We start from the raw sequence: 16,383 nt of genomic DNA on the forward strand, positions 1-16,383 counted from the left end.
ACGATTGTTTTCACCGTCGTGGCGACGACGACGTCGTTCACGCGAATATGTTGATTTTCCTATACATGGCTACAAGCGCGTACGTACGCGCGTATAATATTATATAGTTTTATATTTTTTTACGGCGGTCGTGAAAAACACTCGCAAACCTTCGTTCGATAAACGGCGAGTGGCGAGGGGAGGGTTTGCGAATGAGGACGGGACAGATGCATATCGCATTACCCCCACACACTAGTTCACGCCGGCAAATATATATATATACATAATATAATATAATATGCGAATAATAATAATACGGTGTGTCTGCGCGTCATTGTCGTTGCCGTCGTCGTGGTCGTGGTCGTCGACTTAATGCAGACATAAAAGAAGAAAACGGGGAAAAATACTTTTGTACACAACATATAGTGTACGCAGCGTGTGCGTGTATGCGTGATCGTACGTGTCGGGAAAATAAAAAAATAAAAAAAAAAAATATGAAAGAAAAACACTTTGCGGTGGTGGAAATGGTGACGTTGTGAAAGACCGGTGCGCACTCGTATAATACATATATAATATATAAATATAAATGTGTGTGTGCGTATACGTATATTCGTATACAGAGTACGCGATTTGAATTTCTAACCGGCGGCTGGTCCGACTGCACAGAGGGTGTTTATATATGTATATATATATATATATATATATATGGCCGTTGAACGATGCATTTTGTGTTTTATGGGAAAATACACACATATACTGTGTCGCCACCGCAACAATCTACTTAACTTATCCGGCGCACACACACGCACACGCGGAATACTCGATGAGGGAAAAGTCCACCGTCGCCACGCGTTGGGTGTCGACACTTTTAACAGAATTGCTTTCCGACTGCCGAACGCAAAGTGCGTTTGTGTGCGTGTCGGGCATTTTTTCTCTTTCTTCTTCTTTTTATACACACACACACACACACACACACACACACACACACACACATACATATATATGTACGTGTGGACGCGATTTTTTATCGTCCAACACATTACGCGCAGGCCTCTGGGGCTATTTGTCCTGTCGGTCGCTCCGCCACCGATCCATTTAATAACGTCCCGGGGTGTCGTTGCCAATTTCCTACATTATTCAATAAACCCTCTGCCGGGACAGTAAGTTAACGTGTGCGTGCTAGGCGTTTCTATACACAATATCCGACCATATCACACACACAACTAGCATGCGCATTTATATATATATATATATGTCTACAGACGTAAAAAACTAAACCCACTTGCGATTATTCGATTACTTCATGAATATGTATTCCATGGCCATCGCGTAGAAACACTTTTTTTGTGATGGTAAAAGATTTATATGGGTATATAAAAATACGTTTGACCTCTGACGTTCGCGTATAAAATTAATCTGGCCGTGTTTCCCTGGCCAAAGAAAATTAATAATAACTCACTAAGTGAAAAGTTTTGTTCAAATCATATAGCCGAGTACACAAAGTCATTTCATCGTCATTTATCTTTTATGGAGGTTAAGAATAGTTCTGAGCATTGTAACAAATAAATAAGAAAATAAACTGTATGAAATAATTAAAATGTAATATCGTTGTTGATTAGGTATATCATAAAATACCAGTGAACGCCGCCCGACAATAATATTTGTCCAATCACAACATGATCTGTTCGTCTTACTGGTGGTCCACTTAATAAATAATACTTGGTAATAGTACTTAAAATATTATAAATCTTATAAACATGATAAACTATAATAAAATATATAATATAAAATTTTACTTTCTTAAATTAGTTAGTCATTTTTTTTAAAAAAAATTTGAATAACTTCATCTGTAAGTATTTCTTTTTTCAGTGGTATCATAACACAATCAAACCTTATGCTATATAATGATTAAGATTTTTTTTATCTTAATTGGGAGACTATTGACGTTGTTGATTTCATCGTTTTAATTATAAATCGTAATCATATAAGGTAAAATAATTATTAACTTAATATGAAATAATTTCATTATTCATCATCTGATATTTTGATAATCATATTTTTGATCGTTTAATCGTGTGTTATACTATTATTATCACAAATCGAATGTTATATTTGTTGATAAATTAATAAAATATTAGATATATGTATTTTTTAAGTACCCTGTGGTTCAATTAATATTGCTACAATAATTATTAATAAAATGTCGAGTACCTACCCTCCAGTATTGCATTTACCCATACACCCCTCCCCTTATAACTCACAAATCACTTAACACGCCCCTCTTTGATCATACATTGTATAGATAACACGAAAAATACACACTCATTGCCGTATTTCTTCAACTATAGCAAACTTGACATTTTATAGATAAAGGTTAGATTATGTATAAAGATCACGTCTAGATTAATTCGTAAAGTGGATAATATGTTTGTTTTATCTCTATACGGATGCTTTCGATACGTTTTTTCTCTTTGAATTATTGGGGCTTATGTACAGATATAATACTATAATAAATATCTTAAACATGTAAAATAAAATACAATACTTATATTACGTATGATATATTATGTAGGTCACGTGATGTATCTGCAGGCCATAAGTGCGTATTATAGCAGTCGCAGTTATCACAAGCTTAACACGTCATTGGAACCCAAACGCGCGTCAAGAGACTCCGAAAGGGGGAAGGTGGTTGTAATGGTATAATATAGGACCGAGTGTAGACACAGAAAGAGTATAGCGACTGACGCACGCAAAACGCTACTACGCATTATTTATTGTATGGAAATGACACGATGCCGATTGGGAAATACGATAATATGGCTTTTGATATTGGTGTATCATGATGGGCGTGTGTGTAAAAGTGTAAAAACTACAGAAGGTACAGTTGTCAGATGAGGAGTGGCAGGAGGATTATAGTGCCTTTTCTCATACGCAACAATTAACATGTGTATTTAATCATATCAATTTTAAATCGTATTATTACACATTTATCCATATAAACATAAAACATCTACAAATATTATATATAATATATAAATGTGAATAGCGTTTTAATTTATGTATAGGTACCTATTATTTTTTTTTATTGCAAAACGATGATTTATCAGCACATTAATTACACACATTATAGACTGTGAATCACGATTCAACAGTGTATTGACAAGATTGTAATGCTGACACAATTTTTGTATTAATTTATAATTAATTTTATCCTGTATAATTTATCCTTCCATATACTCGTAAGTCATAACATTTTATGCTGTATAATGAATAATTATAAAAGTAAGTACATATTATTTTTAAAATCAAATCAAATTTGTTTCTGTTTTTTATAACGGTGGTTTTATAATTACATTTTTTTATTTTAATTAAATTAAAATATTATATAAGTTTTAAAAATTTATATTTTCACTTTCAGAAAAATAATTGTAAACTATTGAGTATATTTATTAATAAAATAAAGACTAAATATTAATATTTTTATAAAAGTATGTTAATTTAAACATATAAGTTTCTAAGAAAAAAAATCATGAATTAGTGTGAAAAATTTGATTTTTCCAGTGAATAAAGTATTATTAAACATAAGTAATTAAACCTCACATGCTATGTAAAAACACATACATTTATTAAGGTCAAAATGAAAAAAATACCCTAAATATAGTCCTACATTGGCATACTTTGATTGTTCAGCGAATTCACGCAAAGCTGTATATATCTTCACACCCTAATACGTCGCATGGGCAATCAACTATTGTTCACTGACGCGATGTAGGCACTTTTTTTAACACATTTGTTATCCACCGAAAGCGATTTTTATTTCACTTTTGATTTGTGTAAAGAATGAAGGGTTGTTCTTGCTATAAATATCAAAATAAAATTAATGCTTAAACTCGTAGTTGATGTAATTTTTACAAAAATATAAGTTTGTCTATTTATTATTATAGTTTATAAATTTATTAATTGTAAGTATTAATACGAAACAAGCAACCTTGATAACACGTAAACAATTTCTGCTGTCGTTCTTATTGTTCATAAAAAAAATATATATATTGTAATTATTACTATGAAAATAAACATGTAAGATGCAATTATTGAACTTGGTTTCACATTAAAATATATTTAACCTTGCGGTTATCTCCATTTTCTGTAAATAAAATAACATTTTTTTACCATAATCTACTAAAAAAAATAATTTTTTAATCTTTCGAATTCAATAAAAATGAACGTCTAATAATATTAAAATGTAAACAATAATTATAATTTATAATAATATTTGTTCTAACATCACAAAATACAAATACAATTGTTTTAAAGTATTTTGCTTATTAATAAAAATAAACTGATAGAACTTATTGATTGACTATATAAAGAGAAGATTTTATAAATTTTAATTAAATTTTAGTAAAATATTATTATTAAATAAAGGAATTCGTGATAAACTGATAACTAATAAAATATTTTTGTAAAATAATAAAATAAAATAAACTGTTTGGAATTGGTATAGATCAAAGATTGTCGTCGCGACAAATCGTATCGTCAACTGCTGTGATCGAAATTCAAATATTTATTCATTACTTTTAAGTAATATAACGATATGCGATTGATTTAATTTATTTTGATTATTAATAACTACTCAGTATTAAATATTAATAATAAAAACCTGTTATGTTTTTAATATTTAATAATTTAATAATTTAATATGTATATCATATGTTATAATTTGCTTTTGCTTAAATTAAAAATAGATATTCTTCTTTTTTTTTTTTTTACCTTTCTTATTAATTTGTTTTAATTTCTATTTACTATTCAGTGAACATTAAATATTTTTTTTATATGAGTTTAAATATTTAAATTTGTTATATTATAGATTTTTAAAATAGCTTTTACGTTATAATATGTAAATATATTACACATCTTCTGTTTCATATAGTAAACCAACTTTTAAAAATTTAGATTTGCAAGTTTATGAGATTATAAACTTTTAAATGTAATAATTGAATTTTTTTATTTTTCATTAAAATGAAATATTTCAAGAAAATAAATTTCATGAAATTTTATATATATATATATATATATATATATTAAGGTTGCAACAAGTTAAGGATCAGACAAACAGACAAACCACCATTGGTTGGGTTTCATTCACGAATGTCTGCCGAGATTTAGGAAATACTCCGTGGTCGCCCTATGCATAACACCCTGCACGGCTGCATCGCAGCCGTCGGTTATAGCGTTAACGACATAACGTCATTATATCGTTGCTGACACATAATGCGTTTGCGAACCCGAAAAGAGTTGCGTTATTATATTATATTTTATTTCCAACATCGGTGGCGGTGACTAATGGTGGTGTATATTCCATTCGCCCTTCACATGATATTATATTATTTAAAACGATTACCGCCGTTACGGGACCGCAAAATGTCGAAATCCAATGTAATTATATTTACATTTCTAAATAATAAATAACAGATAATAATAGTAATAATAATGATAAAAAAACAGAAGCAGAAACGCCGGTCATCGTTTCGATTCGTTCAGGTCATGTGACTTTAAATAATCGAACCACACGACCGAAAACAAATAACGAATTTTTAAAGAAACACGGCCGCTGCACCACCCAACTGCGGTTCCAAAAAAACGAGCGAATGTATAATATAATATAATATAATAATATTATATGCTATAAATATAAAATAACACAATATTACACATGACCACCCGCCGCCGTTCCACGTGCGTGTCCGGTTTAAAGATTTGGGGTTGAATTTCACCCTGTATACAATATTTATATAATAATAATACGAACGATCGTAAAATGTTATTTATATACATTCTAAAAATAATAGTGATTTCATTTCGTTGATTCTCATTTTTTTAAAAAAAAAATAAAATACTGCTACCACTCCTTTGCATTTGGTCAACGGATCATTTGTTCCGAGTATCGGGATGAACGTCTGCGCTGCAGTATACGACTACACCGCATTTATGTGTACTATAATAACAATAATGATAATATATATTATATGTACCCTCGCCGAGGGTTTATATTGTGAAATACTTATATTTTTTATACACTTATAATGTTCTTCCGCCGGCGTTACCGGGGTAATATGTCTTGCGTACCGCGGTTGAACATAGTAAACATTTAGGAATAAAAAACGATCGAAATTTGAAATTTAACTGTTCGGAATGAAACGTATATCCGGTTAATATGATATAAATTTATATTATAAAAAAAAATGAATATCATGTAAACCCATAAAATAAATAACATTTAATATATCATATTAAGCGGCGGCCGATCGAGTAATATCGAGTATATTATATTATGTGACATTTTGCAGATATACTTATAATATTTATATTATATCATATTATTTTGATATGTACGCGCACGATTTTGAATTTATGAATAAGGTAAATTTAATAGCACTGTAAATCACAACATTTTGGTTATTTATTTTTTCACTAATCGAAAGTATAATGACACGGTTCAGTTAAACGGTTTGGAAATTGACGATGGGATCGAATGCAGAAATTTGGAGCATTCTATCAACGGATTTCATTGACTATACCATAATACTGTACCACAAACACCAAATAAACATTTTCAGGTCATCACAACAGAATTATACTTGAAACTATTTGTGAAATTTATAACTTTGTATTTATTGTACAGACGAGCACCGTTAAAAAAATTTACCGATGACAAAAATGTACCTCACATTGGTCGGAGTTTTTCTTTAATAATATTTAAAGTACTATTAAAGAACATATTATTCGTTGAAATCGATTTTTTTTTTTTGTTTTTATGATTTAAATGAATGATAATATTGGCTAAAATTACTTATTATGAGCTTATTTTTTTTGAGATTTATACGTTTGTGTGGATAAGTAACTATGTATCTAATATATTTAAATATTTTTTTTTAAATAAAATAAATTGTTTTTATTTTCAAATGTAATAGCCGATGAACCCTTTATAGTAAATAGAATAAAACTTGGGTAGTTATACCAATATGTTTTAATCTAACAATAGGCCTTTTGTTTAAAATCCAGATTAATATTGATATATTATTGTTTCTAATGAATATAATAAATGGACAACGACGAATTGGAAGAAAATGAGCGTCTCAGTGCGTATTTAGATTTTTTATTTAACACAACCGAATTGATCAGTATTGAAGAAGATATCGATGAAAATGAACTTGATAAATCGGCAGATACTGACAATAAATACGAAATATTCAACAGAGCTTTTAAAAAAATCAGAGATGACACAAATAATAAGTCACTTTATAGAAGCATTAAAGAAGACATAAAAGAGTTATCATGGATAAAATATCAATTGTTGGTTGAAGGTAGACAGAAGATGTATGACAAAAATCTAAAAATAGAAACCAATTCGACTATAACAGAAAATGTCATCAATGACGAAATGTCTGCCACTAAAGTAGAAACGTTATCGTTTAAGTACGTATGGGAAGAGCTACAAAATCTGAAAAGTACCAAAGAATTTTGTAAGTATTTAAAGGACAACCCACACTTGAAAAAGCCAAAATATCTCATAGACGTTGGTTTTTTCAACAACAATCAAAATACAAAAAACAACAAAAAGAAATCTTCATCTGCATACATAAAATAAACAAAGTTATAGATTATAAGTTTTTCCTCATTTCTAGTGTTTTAATAAATTAAAGTCTACAATAACTTTTCTAAATCCTTATTTTCCTTTATTTATGTCTTCCCATACATCCTTTAACGACAACGTTTAATCACTTATAAGTTGCGGATATTTCATCGGCAAATTTCTCTTATAAAATGCTCAGTTGATTTACAGTTTAAATTTTTTTTTTTGAAAATCTTTTATCTATTTTCAACTAACCGATTATCAACAGTTACAACTCTTTTATATTTATTTTAATGCTTTCTGTAGTCAGCTGTAGCGAGATTATACGGTATTATGATGACTTAGGAATGCTAATAATTAACATCAACCAGTTAAATAGTAATACTTTTTAATTTAAGTTTTGACTAAATTTCAGTGTGCAATATATTTAATCACGTGTTATACGAAATCATAATAGACTATGGATGTTGTGAGGTTTTTATCTATTTAATAATATTTATAAATTATTACTTTTTTTATATATATTTATATTAATTTGCTGTTTCTTTGTAGCTTGATTCCGATTACAGTTGTTTCGTTCGCTATTTGTTCTATAATACAGAATATTTAAATATTAAGAGTTAGTTTAATAATATATTTTTAGCGTGTACTTAACCTAATATAATTAAAGTTTGTTAAAATAATCATAATTTATCGTCAACTAGGACAAGGAAATAAATAAACAACTCAAACGCAAATCATAATAATGTAATTATTACCATGTACCTAAAAATCAACACATGCATACACACACACACACATGCGTGCGTTAGATTCCTAACATAACCTGTGCGTATATCTTATATGTTCCTGTAGAATTGATGACTATTATATATATACTATAGTTTATAATTTCATGGCTGGTGGCGAAGCATAAAGATGTCAGTTCGTCAATCACCGACCGAGAGGCACGACCCTAGTCTTTATCGTACACATTAAATACACTGCAATAATTTTACGTATAAGCAATTTATATACTATGAACTATAATTATGTTATTATTGTACGTTATAAATTATAATATACTTGGCAAGTTAGAATAATGGTGGTGTTGGATAAAGCGACGGACGCGTGTCTTCTTGTGAACCATTTAATCACATCGAATACACACACTTATACACAATTGTACACAATTGCACTAAAAACAATATAAAATACTAAGCAGCACCACAGACTGTGCTACAGTAAATTATGAGGACCAATTAAAACGGTTTTGGACACATCACTCGACAATCCACCAGCTAGTAGGACTAATAGATTTAATTAAACGCAAACAATAAAATATGCATGATAACTATACTTTCTTGACGTCGTTCAGCCGTTTTTGACATCCTAGACGTTTATACAAATTTCACCCACTTGACGCTTCAGCTTTTCTATTAACAATCATCAAATCATTTATAGAAGATCGAATCTTTATTATTCACGGTATAGCAGACACAACAGACAAAAACAGATATTGAAGGTAAATGCTCAAAATCAGTTGCAAAGTAATGTTCAATTGCTAAAGAGACCAAAAAATATATATGGATTTCAAACCTGAAATAAATCAATATTATATATATTATAATAAGCCAATCAATCCTACAGTCATCTAATACCTATTAGTACAACACTTGATCAAATTTTAACTTTCAAGGGCCATGTTGAATAACATTACGATAAAACGAGCTACTAAAAATAGGGATATGCTATATTCGGTCTTTAATAGCCGTATGACTCAATTCTAGCACAACTTAAATCACCTGCCTATTTCTATATACGTTGGCTCAATCCTAATTTATACCAGACACACCTGGGAACCCCTACTGTCGTATTCAAATTGGAGAAAAATCAAATAACTTCAAAAACATTTGTTTATTTTTATCAACGTTGTAATACAAAAGTAAAAACACTAGAAAATATTATAAAACTGCATATACATCAACATTTTTATGAAAAAATAAAATTATATTCAGTTTTAAAATACTTAATTATTTTTCTCAAATACTTGCTGATAAAAAAGTATTATTATGTATGAACAATATATACATAGTAAATGTATAATACGTATAACCGATTTAGTGGCTTTCCGTGTAATTAAACGGACGTTATTGGCTGGCACACAGGCATGGTATATATTACAAAGGGGACAACACCAAATGAACGGAGGAGGAAAGACAAAAAAAAAAAAAAAAATACTTATAAAGAAAAAACGAAAAAAAATTGTTCGAAAATAATAAAGAGAAATAAACCACAAAACCTCGATGATATAGCCACCATCGTACGTAATAATAATAATAAAAACCAAGGGATAAACGAGACGTCCGGAACCGCGGTAATAACAATATATTTATGAAAAGGCTGAGCAAACACTGGTTGATCTCTATGTATTATCATACATATATATATATATAAAATACTATTATACTACGATAATATACATGAAAATACCGGTCGTAAATGTGTGTGTGTGTGAATTGCGTACGTCAATACATCAAAAGGCCGCGGACAAAAAGAGTGGTTCGTCTACACCACAGCTTTTCTCTTTCCGAAAACTACCCGGCCTACCACTGCGGTCTCTGGGGCTTTTTCACCGCGGATCCTCGTCGCCGTCCCGTGGGTCAGCTCTTTATCCTGCCGTCATGCTCTCTTATACTTTTTAATTATCCTCGCGCTGCCCGTTGCGTTCTCGACCCGAACACTCTTCTTCTACCATAACCTTTGTTGACTTTGGTTACTGCGACGGTGCAGCAGCTTGTACATTATATTATATTGTAAACGATGTACGTTCGCTTTTCGATATCGTGCTGAGCACGGGGCAATCTCGGCCACGGATTTCATATGAGCATAATATCTGTGCATATATACCTACGATACACGGTATAATAGAGAAAAGAAGTACGGTGCCTTTTATTTTGTTTTTTGTAATGTGAAAAACCCGAATTAATGAATACGACCTCAAAGTACTTACCTTTAATATATCATAATATTCGAGCACCCCCGCTGAACATTTAAATATAATAAAATATTTCAGTGTTCAACTGACAGCTGTCCACATGCAAATTTAAATTTCTTATTTTATACATATTTACGCTAAACATACACAATATGTATAATTATATTGCTATGTTTTCTTATGTTCGTATGATATTAAAAATATAATATTATACGTATATGAAATTAACGAAAAAATGGAATTGAAATTTTATAAAAAAAAAAATTAATCTGTAATTTCAATAATGTGACTACAAAAATACTACTATAACTATATTGCAGATATTATACACTCAAGCGCTTTGATAATATTTTAATTTATTTTTATTTTTGTATAGTATAAAAAAAAATTAACCATCAAAGTCTTTTTATTAAATAAGCCAACCTCTATGTATACCGATGCCTAAGTATCTTTAATGATAAACCTCTTCATTGATCCATAACCATACGTCATTTTTATTCAATTGAATTTGTCATAAAACATTCTTTGATAAACTGTGTAATAAAAAAATGATTTTAAAAAACTATTAATAAAAAGTCTAATCATGTAACATTATTAAATTACTTTAATGTAATAATTAAAAATTAATAAATTATTAGTGCATATCTCCTTTGAATTCTAAATGATTTTTATAAATATAAAAATATAATATAGATACTTTAAAGTTTATACGCATTTACTAGTAATAATAATTTATAATAGAATATTAAAATATATAATTTTAAATTCTCTAAATATGTACATAGAATGAGAACATCTCAGACACAAGATGCTGCTGTTATTAAATTTAATTGTTTATAATCTTAACATCTTAATATAAATACTACATTTATAAATACTTAAATGTTGTATTTGATAACTAAAAGTGAAGATGCAAAAACATGTAAGTACATTCGTTTGATGCATCTTCTACAGTTTTGTCAGTGTAGACCAGTGATTCTTAACCGGTGTTCCGCGGAACACTGGTGATTACTGCTCCATGAACTTGGCTAAAGTGTTTTGTCAAAATTTTAAAATTTGCGAAAAAAAAAATATAAAATTATTGGGATAATTTAATTTTCAGTTTCATCGTTTTTAATGATTGAACTTATTAAATATTAAGACAAAGAAATGTAAAGGGCTAACTAATACAAAAGAGGAAATGAGAGTAGTGCTTTCATATATAAGACCAAATATTGAAAATATATGCAATAATCATCAGGCCCAAATAGCATATTAAATAATCTAAAAATTTCTTCAAAAGTTGTATTTATTTTATATAACTTACCAATTTTATTATAATAATATGTAATAATAGATTGACTAAATACGAGTATCAGTATCATTATGTATGTTATTTTATTAAAAAAAATTTAAAGTATTGTTTTATTTTACGTCTTTACGACCTAGTGCTCCGCAAAAATCTTATACAATTAAAAGTTTTCCGTGGTTCTAAAAAGGTTAAAAACCACTGGTATAGACTATAAACTATAATTTATGTAATGTTACAATATAAATTATTTTTACTCGCTTATTGACCATCTTTTCATATTATTTCAATAATACCTACATCAAGATACTACTCAAATAAATTACGCATGTTTTTCAATGTATTATATAATATAACTTTTTTTTTAATTAAAAAAATGTACCATCTTAAATCAAACATACAAGAGAGTTATGATTTCATTTTAACAAAATAAAAATAAATAAATAAATAAATAAAAGTCTGAAAATGAAGATCACATTTATAACAATAACAATTTTAAGTTTATTCATTCTTACATTTAAATAAATAAAATTATGAATTTTAACATACATACATAAGTCAAATATAATGGATTTATAATTTTTCTTCTTTTACTTTTTCAAATCTACGTTTTACATAATTTATAATAAAATATGCACTAATTTAAAAATGCGTTCATCTTAAATCTAACAAAAGTTTATCATTAATAACCAGATATATACAGTTAAAAAAAAAAAAAGTATAAAAATTACAATCCTATACGTTATAGCACACCTGGTGGTTGATGGCTGACCCCTGACCACAGATTTTATTTTAGTTTTAAAATCTAGTCAAGCGCTTTTCGGTATTCAGAACTTAACTTTCTAGGTCGTCAATAAATGACCAGCCCCTGACTTAAAGGCCAAAGCCAGATGTAACTTTCGTCGTTGCGGTCACTTCTCTTATTATTTTATTAGACACAGTGATTTTTCCTATTATCTAGCACCCTTTTCACAACTATCACGTTTCAATAAATTAATGTAGGCACCTTGACCTTGAAAAATACTGTTTCAAAACAGAATATCAATCTGATACTAGTATTATTTCTATCTCTCATAGTACTAACTGGGCTAGTAGTTGACATCAGTTAATCAACTTAAAGTGAAATCTTCTCCCACTATTTTGATTCCCAAAATAGATGGACCGTAAAAGCTAAAAGAACTGTAATATCCCGTCTTCATTGGGTGCGCGCGAGTTCTTGCATTCTCTGCTGGTCAAGTTATGTTTTTATTAACGAGGTCTCGGGGAATCGACCTCAGTGTGTAATATTAATATTAGAGATCAAAGTTACCTCATTTAAGTAAAGCAGATTACCAATCCGGGTAGATGTTGATGTGCCATGAGTGTGGATACTTGATGGTGACCGTACGGATCATCGTAGAATCTTTTTCACTGTCTGCTTCGACTGCATGTCGCACACTCTCTTCAAACACGTAACAGTAATAGTTATATACACCAGACGTGAGTCTAAAAGCCTTAAGTCAGTAGTCGGCCCCGCTCGCCATTATTCACACTCAGTATTTTAGCAGCATGTGCCCTACCTAAGGAATAATTTACGATGTCGATAGATGGCAATAGTTACATAACATAAATATTAATGCGGGTAGTTAATGCTTTAGTTTTTATATACTTAAATTTAAATCCATTGTTTATGATTAAGCTTAAAATTTATTTAAATCACGTTTTCTTAGATAATGATAATATTTTTTTACGAAATACTTATAGCAAAACAAATGAATTCAATAAACATATTAACTTTAGTACTTAAAATAACGAAATATATTATTATTTTTTATATAGGTAGGTATTCGGACCATAGTCATATTATAATATTGCGAACATGTTGGCTAGAAAGTAATAATCAGTTTAATCACAACACTGTGCTGGCTAATTAGAAAAACATATATTATAATAATATTTAAATCTAATGTTTATTTTAGAATGTTTATTGTCAGTCAGTAAAGTTATTTGAACACTAACTTATAGTTTATATTATTTTTGTTCTTCAATTATTTATCTGTTAATTTTTTTTCATTTTTAGTGTATTATTAGTTTTTTTTTTTTTAGTAGTTGTTCTGTTTCACAAAACTTAATCTTAATTTTAAATGTGTATTAAAAGTGAATAATTTTTCAAGAATACTTTCCAAATAGACATTGGGTATTTTTATGTCTTTGTGTTTTCTAATATTAATCACATCACTTGAGCTATCATTGGTATTCAAAAGGACATGTAAGATTTTAGATGTTTAATAGATATAATGATACGTGACAAATATCTACTCTGTTACACGGTTATTAAAATAAAAGCGGCAGTAAACAGTTAAGTATAGTTTAATAAATAATCTTATTTAAGTTTTTATCTTATTTTAGGATATTATATGGTACTTATTATAATATTAATGGATACGCGCATTTTAATTAAATTTAATTTCAGTTGTATGTATACAGTGTTAAATTCAGTATACAAAAATATATCAATATGAATGAAATTACTTCACAATGTTAATGTTAATATACAACATTTTAATTATAAAGTAGATAATCATCATTAACATCATATACGTCCTAAAATTGGCATCGTCAATGAGGATAATAGAAGAGTTTAGATGTATCATAGATAAAATGATACATGAAAAATATGTTTCTTTTCTGTAACACTATTATTTAATAACATAAAAGCGATAGTAATAAAGTAAGTATAATTTAAGAAATAATTTTGATAATCTAATTTCAGTTTTTATCATATTTTAGTATCCATATTAGATAATATTATAAAATGAATGGATACATATTAATTATATTCATTTTCAGATGTACGAGAATGTGTACAGTGTAAATAATTTATTTTTATTTTATAATTTTATAATTTTTTTATTTTAATTTAATTTTATGTAATAATATGAGTCACCGTCAATACCGCGAATCCAAAAAAGCGAATATCAAAATAGCGACGGCAAAATAGCTAAGTATAAAATAGCTAAAAGGCATAATAACGAATGTTCAAAACAGCTAAAGTATATTATTTTAAAATGATCATTATTGTACGTGTTTAGAAATACATCAGAGTTTAGTCGTAAATCAAATTAAATATTAAAAAATTAAATATAAAAATTAAAAGATAAAAGATATTATATAATATTTATAATTTATACTTGTAGTGATAAATTATAGGCTATGCCTTTCAAATAATTTAAGATATTTCTTTCTGTATATTGTTTTTGAATTTCTAAAATTCTTAATGCAGTATCTTGATATTTTTTTCTTTTTTTTTATTGGATTTTGTCCGCTTATGTATTGCTCTATTTTCATTTCTGTGTTAGTCTGTTCTTGTTTGAACCCTTCTATAAGTTTCCAAAGTGTTGGGTGACACGATCCAAGTAAATGATTAAAACCACGATTCCAACCTATAAAATATGTAAAAATCTATAAAATATACTTAATATATTTTAGATATATTTATTTATAAAAATTAGTTACCTTCGACTGAATTATTAGTCTTTGGCAAATCTATCGCGTCATAACAATTCCACATTTCTAGAGGAAATGTTGGACCTCGACGTCGTTTACGCACCGTCTTTCCAAGCCAAGTATCTTCAAAGTAGTCCAGTAGTGGTCGAAAAAGTTCTTCGTGTTCTATGTAATAATCACTTTCACATAAGTGCTCGAAACTTGCTATTACGTCAGATACTGGTACATAAGCAAGTGCTGGTAACAATCGTATTTGAATACAAAATTCTGCATCAGTTATATATTTTTCGTGAATCGTGGGTATCGATTGTATTTTTCGCCATACACATTGACTTAAGTGAAAGTGACAGCCACGAGAAATTATATTGGGAAAAATTTCCTTAAATGCCAATATCGCACTTTGTTCGAAGTCAGTCATAATAGTTTTAGGATTTAATGGTATATGCGATTTTAGTGTTTTGATTAAATAAGAATATGTTGAAGTACTTTTATCAGGTAATAATGCAAAAACTACTGGTATTACAGTATTATATATCAATACGTGAATAGTGTATATTTGTGTGAATATAGAAGGAGCGCTCTTAAATGTACCGTCGGCGAACCAATGTTCAGATTCAGACATTAACTCTAATCCCTCACGTGTACAAAATATTAAAATTCTATTTTTTGTAGGACCATTAATTTCATAATTATCAAATAACAAAAACTTACTTCCATTGTTTGTTTGTTTATAAATGTCTGGAATTTCTCCTAAATCTTTCAAGGTTAGTGGATTAGGTGGAGAATGTTGATTACATTGCCTAGTTCGCTGAATAATTCTTTTAAGATTTGGTACACTTGTGAGACTCCCTTGAATTACATTGGATGATGCCGTTTTTACAATATCACTAATAATTTTACTTGGATTATGTTGAGTAGTTAAAGCACTTTTTTTCATTTCTTCAGTTAGTTGTTTGACTTCGATTTTAGCTGGATTGGGGACATGTACATGTTTGAATGAAGAATCTTTAATAACCAAAT

The 16,383-nt window shown here is 28.7% G+C and overlaps 2 protein-coding genes across 2 annotated transcripts in view; one reads left to right on the forward strand and one right to left on the reverse strand.

The window, feature by feature from the left end:
- The first annotated feature begins 7,081 nt into the window (after positions 1 to 7,081).
- LOC112600802 lies at positions 7,082 to 7,627 on the forward strand. The gene has a single exon (XM_025348106.1). It carries the CDS (start codon positions 7,082 to 7,084, stop codon positions 7,625 to 7,627), a length of 546 nt encoding a protein of 181 aa, XP_025203891.1.
- A 7,426-nt stretch (positions 7,628 to 15,053) lies between these two features.
- The window catches only part of LOC112600828, a 4,818-nt gene continuing 3,488 nt past the window's right edge, over positions 15,054 to 16,383 (reverse strand). The window contains exons 3-4 of the mRNA XM_025348144.1: positions 15,373 to 16,368; positions 15,054 to 15,299 (exon numbers count right to left, since the gene is read on the reverse strand). Of these exons, the coding sequence (XP_025203929.1) occupies positions 15,061 to 15,299; positions 15,373 to 16,368 (1,235 nt within the window). The 3' untranslated portion in view covers positions 15,054 to 15,060. The remainder of the gene's footprint in view (positions 15,300 to 15,372; positions 16,369 to 16,383) is intronic.

The sequence above is a fragment of the Melanaphis sacchari genome, unplaced genomic scaffold (genome assembly GCF_002803265.2).
Source record: "Melanaphis sacchari strain LSU unplaced genomic scaffold, SCAv2.0 Contig0_pilon_pilon, whole genome shotgun sequence".
Taxonomy (NCBI): domain Eukaryota; kingdom Metazoa; phylum Arthropoda; class Insecta; order Hemiptera; family Aphididae; genus Melanaphis; species Melanaphis sacchari.